Here is a 14,040-nt window from a genome sequence, read left to right as displayed (position 1 = left end):
AAGAGTGCACAAAAGAATCCAGTGATGATATGATGACAAAAAACGATAAAGAAACAAAGAAAAGTATAACAAAGACAGCTGTGTGATGTGCCAGTATAACAGAAAACCCCACAAAAAAAATGTTTCTCTTTCATATTGGGTTTTATATTGTGCCTTTATGAGAGGATCTAAACGAAAACCTTCAACTTAATCAATGGTTTTGTAATAGGCAGGTTATGGACTATGTTCTGAAGTTCGACTGCTATAGGCGAGGCACATGCGACATTCATATCTATTTAGCCACATTGGACAATTCTTTTCCCCAAAAAAATCGATAGAAATTAAAAAAACTCAAAATCAATCCAGAATTTTTCTATATTTGCAAAATATTTTTAAACATAGATTAAATTTTGAAATCTGTTTTATTCCAGCAAAAATAAAACTGATTTTTCACGGACAAAAATAGCTTATTGTCTATTATAATTCTGCTTGATCGCATCATTTGCTCAAAAATGAACTGAACATCAAAATATCAAATCAGTTTTTCTCGACACCCAGACTTTTTTTGGCTTTTTCCTGGGGTAGTAGGAATCACGACTGAGATAACTTTTGTTCTGCATTTTCGGCTATTGTTTTTATCTGCTAAATATGTTGACTGAAACGCCTGGCCGCGATGGTTGAATCTGATTAGCTGAAAATGCCAAATCAGATGCGATTCCATAAATTGCAGCACAAGATATGTAATATTGGTTTTCGACCTTTTAAGGCATCAGACCCCGAATTTTCAAGAGTTGAAGAATGAATTACATCACACTTAAGATCTTTAAATTTAAATCATCTTTTTTGATTGACACTACTGTAAGGACACTTACACATTATATAAAAGAATAGAGACCTAACTAGAAACTTCTTTTAAATAAAACCACCAAAATAGAAAAACTTTTTTTCTTAGGTCGACCAATTTTATTTACCAAACTCTCCGTCCGAAAAAACCCTATTTTGATTTTTTTAAAAACAGGCTAAAGTGACATTTTGAGCTTACTTAAAAAAAAATTTGACCAAAAAATTGGCAAAATTTTAAATGTTGAAAAAGCAGGCCAAAAAAGCGCGCTCCCCCTCAGAGTTAGTAGGTAGATGTTTACTCCTCCCCCCAAAAAAACCCTACATCCGCCCCTTTCTCATATATAATTTTCTTTTTGTGATAAAGTTAATGAAAAAAAAATGATTTTAAAAAATGTTTGCATATTCTCATTAACTTTTTTACAAAGAGAAAACTTTGATCGGGTCGAGTTTTCCAGTTTATGTTTCGACCGCTCAAAAAATGGTATGTACCGACAGACTTGGCCCAGGCTCGATGTGTTTTGACCGTCTTACTCAAGTAGTCTATGTTTCGGCTATGTTCGACCCAGGAAGAACATTTAGACCAAATTTGAAGAAGCAAAATATTTTCGATCAAGATTGACTTAGGATAAACGTTTCGATATAAGTACTGTTTTCGACCAGCTTTTATTCTGAATATAACAAAAAACGCCCTCTTATACTCTAAGTTTGATAACAAAGTTTAACAATCTCGTAAACTCAAGTTGTTTATTATCTGGTGTGGGGTTATATTTTTTGGCATAATTTTTTTTTATTAAGTAAGGGGTTTTAGAACAAACAACTTGCGTGGTAAACGGCTTTTGAGTCTTTAAAGCGGCCGAAAGTTATTTATTACGCAGAGGCAAAGCTTCGCTTCGCAAAAACTTGTAAGGAGATGACAAAAAGAAACCGGCGACCAGGAAATTATGAGTCCCACGCACTAACCACTCAGCCACGGAAGCTTAATAGACACCAAACACTAGCCACAACAAATAAAGCCGAGAACAGATGTAATGCAATTTCCAATGCTACAACAAAATTTCCAAATAAGTGAACTTTTTTATGAACATTTTATTTGCGAATTAGGTTAGAAAAAGGAAGGTTCGTAATAACACACTATGCTGATCGCAAGTTTAAAAATGAATCAATTGCCGTTCAACTAAAAGGAATTAAATGAAGCAAAATTTTGCTTCTTTTATACTGAAACCCTTGAAATATAAATTTTGCTCCAATTCGCCTGCGGTCAGTGACAATTTGAAAATTCTCCATAATTCTGCCGTTTTTATGTTCGACCGGATTAATTATTAAGCTCCTGGATATGTTAACTTTCTTTGAGATTTTCACGGTTTCGTTCCAAATTTTAGAATACTCAACCTGAATGGCTGATTTTGTTTTCACCCATTCGTCCTGCACCTATGAGGGATTCTACCCAACCTTTGCAGCCGAAATCGGTCAAGCTGTGGTAGAATTGAAGCTGGAGGTCAAGTGAGAGCTCGTCCTCTTACAATACCATTGTCAAGGAAATCGATTACTCGATCTGACAATCACGAAGTGAACGCCTTACCACTATACTTAGCGCCTCAATTATGAAAAATGTTCTGCGCATAGATCATTAACACGAGACCAAATTTGTTTGACACATGATTAGACTTAATTAGCACTCGATTAGCGATCGAACTCACTCCATCACTTTCACTCAATTTGATAATTGCGACTCATTCCAGCATTCTTTTGAGTAAAAAAAATTGGATGAAACATTTAATTAATTCGGCTCTAGGCTCAATTCGCTGTACCATCACAAAAAAATGAATGATAACTAAACTCATTAATTCTAATGATGCATAACATTGTGCCATGATTTTATAATTATTATGAGACAAACCTTTTAAAGATAACAATACTATTGGCGAAAATTTTATTAAAAATCCATGAGAACAGTCATTAGATCTCTTTAACTATTCCCCCTGTGGTATCTAGTAACGGATTGCCACCCCCAGGGGCGGATCTAGGATTTCTCTCGAGGGGGGGGGGGCGGATTTTCAAACACATTATATAAAAGAATAGAGACCTAACTAGAAACTTCTTTTAAATAAAACCACCAAAATAGAAAAACTTTTTTTCTTAGGTCGACCAATTTTATTTACCAAACTCTCTGTCCGAAAAAACCCTATTTTGATTTTTTTAAAAACAGGCTAAAGTGACATTTTGAGCTTATTTAAAAAAAAATTTGACCAAAAAATTGGCAAAATTTTAAATGTTGAAAAAGCAGGCCAAAAAAGCGCGCTCCCCCTCAGAGTTAGTAGGTAGATGTTTACTCCTCCCCCCAAAAAAAACCCTACATCCGCCCCTTTCTCATATATAATTTTCTTTTTGTGATAAAGTTAATGAAAAAAAAATGATTTTAAAAAATGTTTGCATATTCTCATTAACTTTTTTACAAAGAGAAAACTTTGATCGGGTCGAGTTTTCCAGTTTATGTTTCGACCGCTCAAAAAATGGTATGTACCGACAGACTTGGCCCAGGCTCGATGTGTTTTGACCGTCTTACTCAAGTAGTCTATGTTTCGGCTATGTTCGACCCAGGAAGAACATTTAGACCAAATTTGAAGAAGCAAAATATTTTCGATCAAGATTGACTTAGGATAAACGTTTCGATATAAGTACTGTTTTCGACCAGCTTTTATTCTGAATATAACAAAAAACGCCCTCTTATACTCTAAGTTTGATAACAAAGTTTAACAATCTCGTAAACTCAAGTTGTTTATTATCTGGTGTGGGGTTATATTTTTTGGCATAATTTTTTTTTATTAAGTAAGGGGTTTTAGAACAAACAACTTGCGTGGTAAACGGCTTTTGAGTCTTTAAAGCGGCCGAAAGTTATTTATTACGCAGAGGCAAAGCTTCGCTTCGCAAAAACTTGTAAGGAGATGACAAAAAGAAACCGGCGACCAGGAAATTATGAGTCCCACGCACTAACCACTCAGCCACGGAAGCTTAATAGACACCAAACACTAGCCACAACAAATAAAGCCGAGAACAGATGTAATGCAATTTCCAATGCTACAACAAAATTTCCAAATAAGTGAACTTTTTTATGAACATTTTATTTGCGAATTAGGTTAGAAAAAGGAAGGTTCGTAATAACACACTATGCTGATCGCAAGTTTAAAAATGAATCAATTGCCGTTCAACTAAAAGGAATTAAATGAAGCAAAATTTTGCTTCTTTTATACTGAAACCCTTGAAATATAAATTTTGCTCCAATTCGCCTGCGGTCAGTGACAATTTGAAAATTCTCCATAATTCTGCCGTTTTTATGTTCGACCGGATTAATTATTAAGCTCCTGGATATGTTAACTTTCTTTGAGATTTTCACGGTTTCGTTCCAAATTTTAGAATACTCAACCTGAATGGCTGATTTTGTTTTCACCCATTCGTCCTGCACCTATGAGGGATTCTACCCAACCTTTGCAGCCGAAATCGGTCAAGCTGTGGTAGAATTGAAGCTGGAGGTCAAGTGAGAGCTCGTCCTCTTACAATACCATTGTCAAGGAAATCGATTACTCGATCTGACAATCACGAAGTGAACGCCTTACCACTATACTTAGCGCCTCAATTATGAAAAATGTTCTGCGCATAGATCATTAACACGAGACCAAATTTGTTTGACACATGATTAGACTTAATTAGCACTCGATTAGCGATCGAACTCACTCCATCACTTTCACTCAATTTGATAATTGCGACTCATTCCAGCATTCTTTTGAGTAAAAAAAATTGGATGAAACATTTAATTAATTCGGCTCTAGGCTCAATTCGCTGTACCATCACAAAAAAATGAATGATAACTAAACTCATTAATTCTAATGATGCATAACATTGTGCCATGATTTTATAATTATTATGAGACAAACCTTTTAAAGATAACAATACTATTGGCGAAAATTTTATTAAAAATCCATGAGAACAGTCATTAGATCTCTTTAACTATTCCCCCTGTGGTATCTAGTAACGGATTGCCACCCCCAGGGGCGGATCTAGGATTTCTCTCGAGGGGGGGGGGGGCGGATTTTCAAAAAATTTTCCAACTTTTTTTTTTTTTTAGGTCGACCAAATTGATTTTTCGAGCTCTCCCAAAGCACGGTTTTGTCCCTATTGTGGCCAAATTTTTTGCGCCGCAGGCAAATTTTTGAAAAAACAGGTCAAAAAAGGCGTTTTTAGGCACTTTTTGAAAAATTTTGACGAAAAAAATCGCGTTTTTTGGCGCGCGCTCCCCCTCAAAGCTAGTATATATTGGCGCCAAAGGCGCCTTTAGAAAAATTTTAGGGTCGGTCGGCAAAAAATTGATTTCTTAAAAAGTACCAAAGGGGGGACCCTTTGGGTCGGCAGGGGGTCGAATCCCTGAGGGGGGGCGTCCGCCCCCCCGCCCCCCCCCCCCTAAATCCGCCCCTGGCCACCCCTATAATGAACTCATTCACTGGTTAAGCATATGTGAACTTTGTACCAAGTAAGGAATCTCCCTCCTCTATTCTAAATAACTCATATTTTAAAAAAAAATCAACGGTTAAGTACATGTGAACTTTGTACCTAGTAACGAAAGGGGATAGTTGAAGAGATCCCAGTCATTTACCTCTGCTATCAAAACATTACCATTTTTTGTCCAATATACAATTTGACCTCTCTATCTTTCACTTTTAGTCCGTCTTCACTCTTCTCGAATACCAGCCGATCTGAAGACATATGAGTCCGTTCAATGCTGCTCCTAAACTGTATGAGAACACCAGCTGAGGGTCATTCGTCTCCTGAATAGACGTGAACACTCTCGCAACACATCCGGCGAACAGGAGGAACATCGTGATCAAAGACAATTGACCTACAGTACCTTTCCTGTTACTCCTTGTCTCAATTAGTATGATTTTAAAAATCTTCAAAAAATAGAACATGAAAAAACATACACTTAATTTGAGATATCTACTTCAGAAGACACTTTCAAGAAAGTAGGGAGGAGAGTTCAATAGTTCGGCCTATAATTTATGCAGCTTACATGATGTTGCAAGGAGCTAGCCGGAAAGATCTGACCTGTACTCTGGTTGCGGAGATTCGTTACTATTTGCCATCCTCTAGCTGTTATGACCACGAAAATATTCAGTCCGTTCACAATTTTTAGCGTGCTCAGAGGCACAGCCCCCGAGCACAAAAATGCGACTGTTAATAAACATAAGACTGAGAAAAGTAGAGCAAGCATTGATTTATTGGCATAATGTATACATAGATGTGCAATGGCTAGCGTTTGGAGAATGTTGAAAAATGCGTCGCCATAAGCACTGAAGGGATATTCTGCAATGAAGCAATAGGAGAAGTTAGCTGTGCAAGCTACTATGTCCAAGAATTGGCTGAAGAAACTGACTCCTTGAGCATTGCCGGCACTGAGAATTGGTGAAATGATACGTTAGGTGGTATGATTCTGATTTTTATTCAATTTATCGAAAAAAAAATTGATTTCACATTTAAAAAGTTTAAAATAATTGAATTTAAGTACCTTGAAAATGAACGCTAGGAAAAAGAGCTAAACCATCGCAGCCATTTATTTAACCAATATACCACAAATCCTTGTTGCGAAAAGGTTAATATTATCTTCTCAAGGTGAGCGGTGTTAACGTATCTGTGGAGCTCTTCAAGCTCTTCTGTTCGAGACCCACCATGATCCCTGCTTGTTGCTTCAGGGTGAGCCAAGATTTTTCGTCCAGAAAAATAACCGAAAAGCAGCATGTAATTGTGAACCAGGGGCACAAAAGCGGTTTTTCCTTAAGAGCTAAACAATTAGCTCTATCCATTTAGGTGAAGTTCAAATTAAGCATAGATCGCTCATTCTTCAGTGTTTCGAAGAAATAAACGCGGTTTACTCTCGGGATGTTTTTTTTGCAAAATCAATTCACGATCATTTTGTTACCAAACTTCTGGTATAAACCAAATTTCTCCGCTTCGTCTTTAAACAGGCAGTCTTGATCATCGTAATCTCGACATAATTTGAACAACCAAATTTGTTCCTGGTATTGAAAGAAGCGCCATATTATAAAACAAAGCTCGACCTGAGTAAAACAGAGATACAGTGCAGAAGTGTCAATGACCTCAAGAAAACCCAAAAAATTTTCAACTTTCGAATTTGTACTAAAAGATTTACTAACTTTTAGGTTCTTTGAAACTCATGAACATTTTATGAGCGAACTTTTTCCATTAAAAAAGTGGTAGTAAAAAAGCTAAGATACGCCCGAAAGTAAAGCTCCTCCCTACTTACAGTTTTGCGAAGAATAATAAATATATTCAGGGGCGGATCTATGATTTTCTCGGGGTGAGGGGGGATTTTCAAAAAATTTCAAAAATTTTGCCGACTTTTTTAGGTCGACCTAATTGAATTTCTGAGCTCTCCCAAATCACTTTAAAGACCCCCACTTTTACAAAAATTTCTGCTCCGCAGGCAAATTTTTGAAAAAACTGGCCCAAAGCGGTTTAAGGCACTTTTTGGAAAATGTTGACCAAAAAATCGCGTTTTTTGGCGCGCGCTCCCCCTCTCAAAATTGATATATTTTGGCGCCAAAGGCACATTTAGACAAATTTTGGGGTCAGTCAGCAAAAAATAGATCTCAAAGTAGTACAAAGGGGGAGACCCTTTGGGTCGGCAGGGGATCGAATCCCTGAAGGGTGGCGTCCGCCCCCCCTCTGAATCCACTGGTGAATATAATGATGATAACTGTACAAAAATGAGTGTGTTGGTTCACTTTTCTTTCGATTTACGAAATTTTAAAATTTTAAATTGATCATACAAACGCTGAAGAAATTTACAATTATAATCAAACAAAACATTGGGCTGACCATTATGTACCACCTTTTGTATCATTTGACCTGAGAATCTTGAGGATCTGTGGAAACTTGACGACACATGATGCGACTACAATTAGGTATCCGAGACACTTGCTCACAAGTTCTTTACCACAATCGACGTCTAAGAAATTGTGCTTTATGAAGTAGTTGTCGGCACACTTCTGTGAAATGAGATAGAGGGACAATCTCTCTAACTGGTCCATTTAAACCTGAAAATGGCAATAAGGGTTCAAAAGAACGTATTATTGATATTAAGAACAACTATCCATGATGGGAAGCGTGAACACGCGAATTTTTTGTCTTATTACTTTGGGCTCTGTCGTATTTTTTTAAACTTATAATTTGATTTCTTGCAAAGAAAACTCCTACCATGTGGCTCCTGCATTTGCTCCCAATTCTCTTAACTTTCCTCCGAATTCTTTAATTACATCTCAAAAAATTACTGAGCGGATTAAATAAGCGAAGACTGACACTTCAAATTGTTCATGCACTGGTGATTTGCATTATTGCTGAGAATTGGTTCCTGAATTACCAAACCCCTAAACTACCAAATGAATGGCCACTAAAACACCTATCATGAAGGACGGATAATCAACAAACCGCCAAATCTACAAACCGTCATATGAACAACCCACCTTGAGATATCTTGAAGCCGAAATTGCGGAATTAGGTAAATTACATCAGAATTACGTAACAATTGCATAGCAACAATGACAATCTGTTGTTATGTTGAATAACAATATTAATTTTGGGCTTGTTGGAATGGTAATCCTATTTCCGGTTTGTTGGCCCTTCGGCTGGTTGGTCTAACACCATCAAGGAGTGGGAGTGTTAAAAAGTCTGTTTCTAATCATGATTGAATTATTTTACATATTTACAAATAAGAACATTTTAGCCGTAAAATGACTGCTGTTCTATGGGCAATTGCGTTACCCTTGCTACTCCTCTTTCGTAGCCTTTCTCTCAACATAATTTGCTCCATTTTCACCCCCATCTTCATAGTCGCCAAAGGAGTCCCCTTCGCGAATATGTTCCACAGTGGTGGCAATTTCTTCCATTGATTTCTCCATTATGTCCCAGAAATCTTCGACTTCCCTCACTGGATCCACAGAGTACATCCAGAATAGTGCAAATCAGGGTTTTTTTGTCAATTTATAATAGGTACTACAGTGCTGATTTAGATAATCCGGAAAAAATTTTTAATGAAATTTTAAACGCATTTTTCTCAAATTGACTTTAGACAAAAATGATGATCAGCCTTGCTTAAAATTTTAACAGAATTATTATGGTATAATTTGTTTTGCGAAATTCGGGCCCAAAAATGTATCCCAAAAACGATCATTTTTAGTTTAGTCAATCAAAAATTACGCCAGAACTACAGGATCCATTGCTGATATAACTATAGCAAAACAAGTCTCTTATTTAGCCCAACAAAATTAAAGAAGGATTTAACCTCCTAAAGCGGATGCAAAAGGTTTTTTTTAAAGTTTTTATTACAAGAAATTGGTGCTTTATATATAAAATGACATTTTTGGCTATCAATCGAAAATAAATATGTTTATACAAAGCGGAGAAAAATATAACATTCTCAAATTTTGTCACCGAATTATACCCTAGTTTGTCGCCAATTTTGCAAAAAGTTGATTCTGTTAAAACTTTAACCAAGATTGGCCTTCAAAATTTGCTGTGTAATCTAAACCCAATTTGAGAAAAACGTGTTATAAATTTCATGTTTTATTCATTTTGTCCGGATAAATTAATCAGCAACTATATAAAAGAGCAAACTGTCTCAATTTATTAAGCAGCTGTTATACGTTATACATTATGTCGCCAGAACTAACAAAGAATAAACACAGTAGCTTTTTAAACTTCTATACTACACAGCGATCTTGTTTTAAGACCATGTAAATTAACCATCTAGAATAATCGCAACCAAAAAAAATACTAACAATTCCAATCATGGTCTTCCTCAAATCAATTGCACAAAACTGAAAACGCCGATTATTCTTTGTTAAGTTATGAGATGCAATATTTAGAAAACACGATGTCTACTATGAGACGCATAGCGAAGTTTCATTCTATAAAGCAATGCGAAAACTGTTTTTAAAAAGAAGGCGAAAGAACGACAATTAACAAAGACAGGAGCTTCAAAAGCATCTGAATTGGCGTGTATCAGCGTAGCTGCTAAATAATATAATGAAATCTAGAGTACAAACAAGACTGCTCGTATCAGGGCGAAGCCCTGAATGTTCCGACTGCCTTTTAAGGTTTATGGAGCAGCAGTAAAAACATAAAAAAAATTAAATGAAATAAAATAAAGCGAAAACTTTTTTTTTAAATTTTTTATGAAAATCATCCCCCACACGCCATATAAAATACAGAAAGATAGTTTTCGTTCCGTGTAACAAAATAATTAGGGCAAATAAGCTTCGTTCAACCAATTTGGAACGATTTCTAAGACAGATTAATTCTCCGCTTACGCGTTAATAGCTCGAATTATATCGAGCGTTAACTGTCCCAAATTGGTCAAAATGGCCAAAATGGCAACCTTTAAACCCTCATATCCTTACGAAAAATGATCACAGGTGAAATATCTTTTCAAATTTAAGCTCAAGACAACAATACCTTTTGAATGATATAAAAAATGGCTAGTTAAAAAGTCGAAATTTGTCTGAAGAAAAAAAAAACCCACCCCGAGCACAAATATTCCGTTACTTTCGTATCGAAAGTCGGAACAATAATCAGCGAAGCAATGTGGAGTTGAATGAATATTCAGTCATCACGGAGCAGGGATGGCAGAAATTTAAACGTCATTAAAGGCATATTATTTTTCAGGTGTGATGTATCAGCCAACCCTGGGCTGGAACAGGAAAAAAAGGTTAGCTTCATCATCGCAAAAATGCATGCCAAGTTTGGTATTGTTGGCTGGTTTAGAAAAACTTCGAAGGCATCAGTGAATTTAGTTTCCACTTATTTAGAGTCATCGCAAAAAAAATTAAGACATAGCATCTACACTACAATGCGATTTAGAATATTGGCGATTCTAGCCGTATTATCGCCTTCTATTTGTAAAGAGGAGAAGCGACAGCTTCAAGCACAATACCCATAGGTCAGGGGCGGTTTTAGGTGGGCGATGTTAATATAAAATTTCTCCAATGCACAAAATGTTCCAACCCTAGTTACAAATATAAAAAGTTTAAAACCACGAGACGATAAATCCCGCCATTTTAAAACGCATTGAAAACATATTGACAAACGTTCACATTAAGTTTATACGTTCAATCTGAATAATACTGATTGTGAACTTTGACAAACGTAAATCAAATTCAACATTACAGCTCGTACCATGGCGCGACGTCGATGAAAGGTTTTAGGTATGAAAAATTGTTCAAAAAAATGAAAAAGGAACAATTTTTTCTTTCAATTTTGTTTTTCCCCCCGATATTTTAAGCCCCCCACAAGCCATGCAATGAACAAAGTTGATAAATAATGCTTCTGTTATAATCGCTTGCCCCAATTTCTCTGCCTTGATTCATATGGAATGAATTAATTTGCCGCTCAGCTAACTAGAATAGGAAGAAAAAATACTGCGTTAATTAACCCAATTTGAACTATAGTATTTTTTTCATTTTGGGTTTTGAACATAAAAAAAACCGCCAAAAATAGCCCGCCAAAATTAACTAATTAAAAATTCGAAATTTGTCTTGAAAAAAATACCGGGTACAAGTATTCCGTCACTTTTTTCGAAATTCGGAACAGCAAGTCTGTCGACTTTTAATTTTAGCCCGCATACTTCCTTGACTTTTGATTTCAACACGCAAACATCTGACATTTAAATTCAACACACATACTAAAAGACTTTTAATTTCAGCACATACCTTTCAGTAAATTTTTATTTTGAAAAGTGCTGTTCTAAATAAGTGCTGAGCTCAATTTAAAAGATATTTTACCTCTGACCATTTTTCGTAACGTTATGGAAGTTTGAAAATTGCCAATTTGAGTTATTTAATCTCGCGAGATATATTTCGCGCTGTGTAAGCGTAGATGGCAAATTACATCATTCCAAATTGAATTTCTGGCCAGCATCATCATAACCGGTTTTGGTATTTAAGGTGCTGCGGTAGTCCCAGTCACTGGGGTTGGCAACATCTGGCAACGTCTAACTCCTGCTCTCGATCCTTCCCTGTCCCGCGGATCGGCGCCAGACAGGTTGCAGACACTAACATCATTACTCACACACTCTGACCACGTCTTTCTGGGTCTCCCTCTTCCTCTGCGGCCAGGGATTTCCATGCTGGTGACAGAGTTGATGCATGACGAGGCACGTTGCACGAGTTCAAACCAGCTGAGACGTCGTGTTCGTAGGACAGACGTGATCACAACGACCCCCAGTTTCTGAAGTGCAGCCGTGGAAATGTCATCCAGTTTGGTGCCAAAGATCCAGCGAATCATTGCACGATCATTTCGGCGGAGACGCTGCAAGTCCGGGACATTTGGTGCCCATGTCTCACTACCAGCGATTTGCTTTTATTGATGAGTTAGCAGGCTCAGACTATATCATTTCGTACTTAAGATAGCGTGTGGGGGTCAAGGAAGTATGCGGGCTAAAATTAAAAGTCGACAGACTTGCTGTTCCGAATTTCGAAAAAAGTGACGGAATACTTGTACCCGGTATTTTTTTCAAGACAAATTTCGAATTTTTAATTAGTTAATTTTGGCGGGCTATTTTACAATAACAAAAAGAAAAAAATAAAATAATTGCATTTTTCCCACTATTTTATCAATTTGTTGGAAAAAGAATTTTTCATAGTTTTTGGACGGCAGTCAGAGCTGCTTCACGTTATAACCAGCACTCTCAAATTTTTCTTCACTGTTCTATTATAATTTTATTGTCAACTAGCTGAAATTAAACGCATTTTGTTAAAATTAAACGTTTTTGTTGGTAAATTTGAAATTATATTAAATAAGTTAAGCTTGTTGAAATATACAATCAGGAATGTTGAAACTAATTGCAAATAGACGTTAGTGTCAAATGGTTTACTGATAAAAATAAACAAAGCCAACACTTAGAATAGAGTCAATGAACGCCAGTAAACCGAAAAAACGTACTTGTTTTTCTTTTGAAAAGCTTCAACTTTGAAACTTTAAAACAAAACAAAAAACAGATGACCTTCAAGCTCTTTGACTTCAAAAATAGATTTATGATTAGCCTTTGTTTGATAAAGTTAAACCAGTTTTGAGAAAACTGTATTACAAGGTGAAGTTTCTATTCTGCAGGGAATTCTGAAAATTAAATTCCACTTTCGAAATGCGAAGTCGCTCACGTTTTTTGTGACCTTTACACTTTTGCTGTTTGATAGCAGATTTTCACTTTTTTGTAAGAAAAGAAATGAGCTGAACTTAAAAAATTCAACAGCCCTACGGCGAAAAAGTTCATTTGAGCCGCCTGAACAAATTTATGACTTTTCCTCGGAAAAAAATTGAAAAAAAAAATCATTGCGACTTATATGAGAATCTAAGCTACGTTTACCGACTCTTAATCAGTTTATCAGCTCTACTAAATTTGAACCGGACTAGCAAAAATTCAGACCAGTTTTTCTCGACACCGAGAAATTTTTGGCAATATCTTTCGTCGAGGGACCTAATTTCGCGTAAAAATGCCAAAAATAGGATCTTTATAGTGTTCTGGGACTGCTCGAAAACTTACTTTGGTCGACCTCAAAAAGGTTGAAAATCCGCCCCCTCCCCCTCGAGAAAACCCTAGATCCGCCCCTGCGTAAGACATATAAAAAAGTACTTTCAAGTTTAATATTTCTGCCTCAACAAAACATGAAGACCAACATCACTATTCTCAAAAGTTGTTCACAAAGCTGCCCTTCCAAGTGACCTTTAATCACGAGCGAATAGCTGTGAAATCATCGCCCTCTGGTATCGCTCCCGATCGGATCTTCTTCTCAACCTCCAACTGCAGAGATTGCATCTCATCGAAGAACCCTTCTGGCTCCATTTAATTATCTTGCTGCACTGGGTTGGGTCTATTGTGATAGATATGTCCTTACACGTTCCTTCATGAAAAATCAATCTTGACAGAACGTTCAAAAGCTCTAAGAATGAAAATTAAAATTCCTGTTCGGAGTGAGTAAACAGAGACGCAAATGAAGAAAAACAATAAAATTTAAAGAAAAAAAAACAGTCAAAATGACTACTAGTTTTTCAATAAACAATTGTTTTTATTTACCCTTAGAAAACAGAAACTATTGTTCTAAACGCCCATCAAGGGGTCCGAAAAGACTATGGCCAGCATGGCCTGTTCCACTTTGCTTC

At 36.4% G+C, this 14,040-nt stretch overlaps 1 protein-coding gene across 2 annotated transcripts in view; it reads right to left on the bottom strand.

The window, feature by feature from the left end:
* Positions 1 to 5,401: 5,401 nt before the first annotated feature.
* LOC134842276 (mannose-P-dolichol utilization defect 1 protein homolog) overlaps positions 5,402 to 14,040 on the bottom strand; it is a 160,214-nt gene continuing 151,575 nt past the window's right edge. The window contains exons 2-4 of one of the 2 annotated variants that reach the window (XM_063858550.1): positions 7,738 to 7,927; positions 5,917 to 6,263; positions 5,402 to 5,710 (exon numbers count right to left, since the gene is read on the bottom strand). In XM_063858550.1, the coding sequence (XP_063714620.1) occupies positions 5,532 to 5,710; positions 5,917 to 6,263; positions 7,738 to 7,919 (708 nt within the window). In that variant the 5' untranslated portion in view covers positions 7,920 to 7,927 and the 3' untranslated portion in view covers positions 5,402 to 5,531. The remainder of the gene's footprint in view (positions 5,711 to 5,916; positions 6,264 to 7,737; positions 7,928 to 14,040) is intronic. The other variant, XM_063858558.1, reaches the window with a different exon arrangement.

The sequence above is a fragment of the Symsagittifera roscoffensis genome, chromosome 1 (genome assembly GCF_963678635.1).
Source record: "Symsagittifera roscoffensis chromosome 1, txSymRosc1.1, whole genome shotgun sequence".
Lineage (NCBI taxonomy): Eukaryota > Metazoa > Xenacoelomorpha > Acoela > Convolutidae > Symsagittifera > Symsagittifera roscoffensis.
Note: the sequence above shows the minus strand (reverse complement) of the source record. Positions and strands in the feature narration are given on the sequence as shown.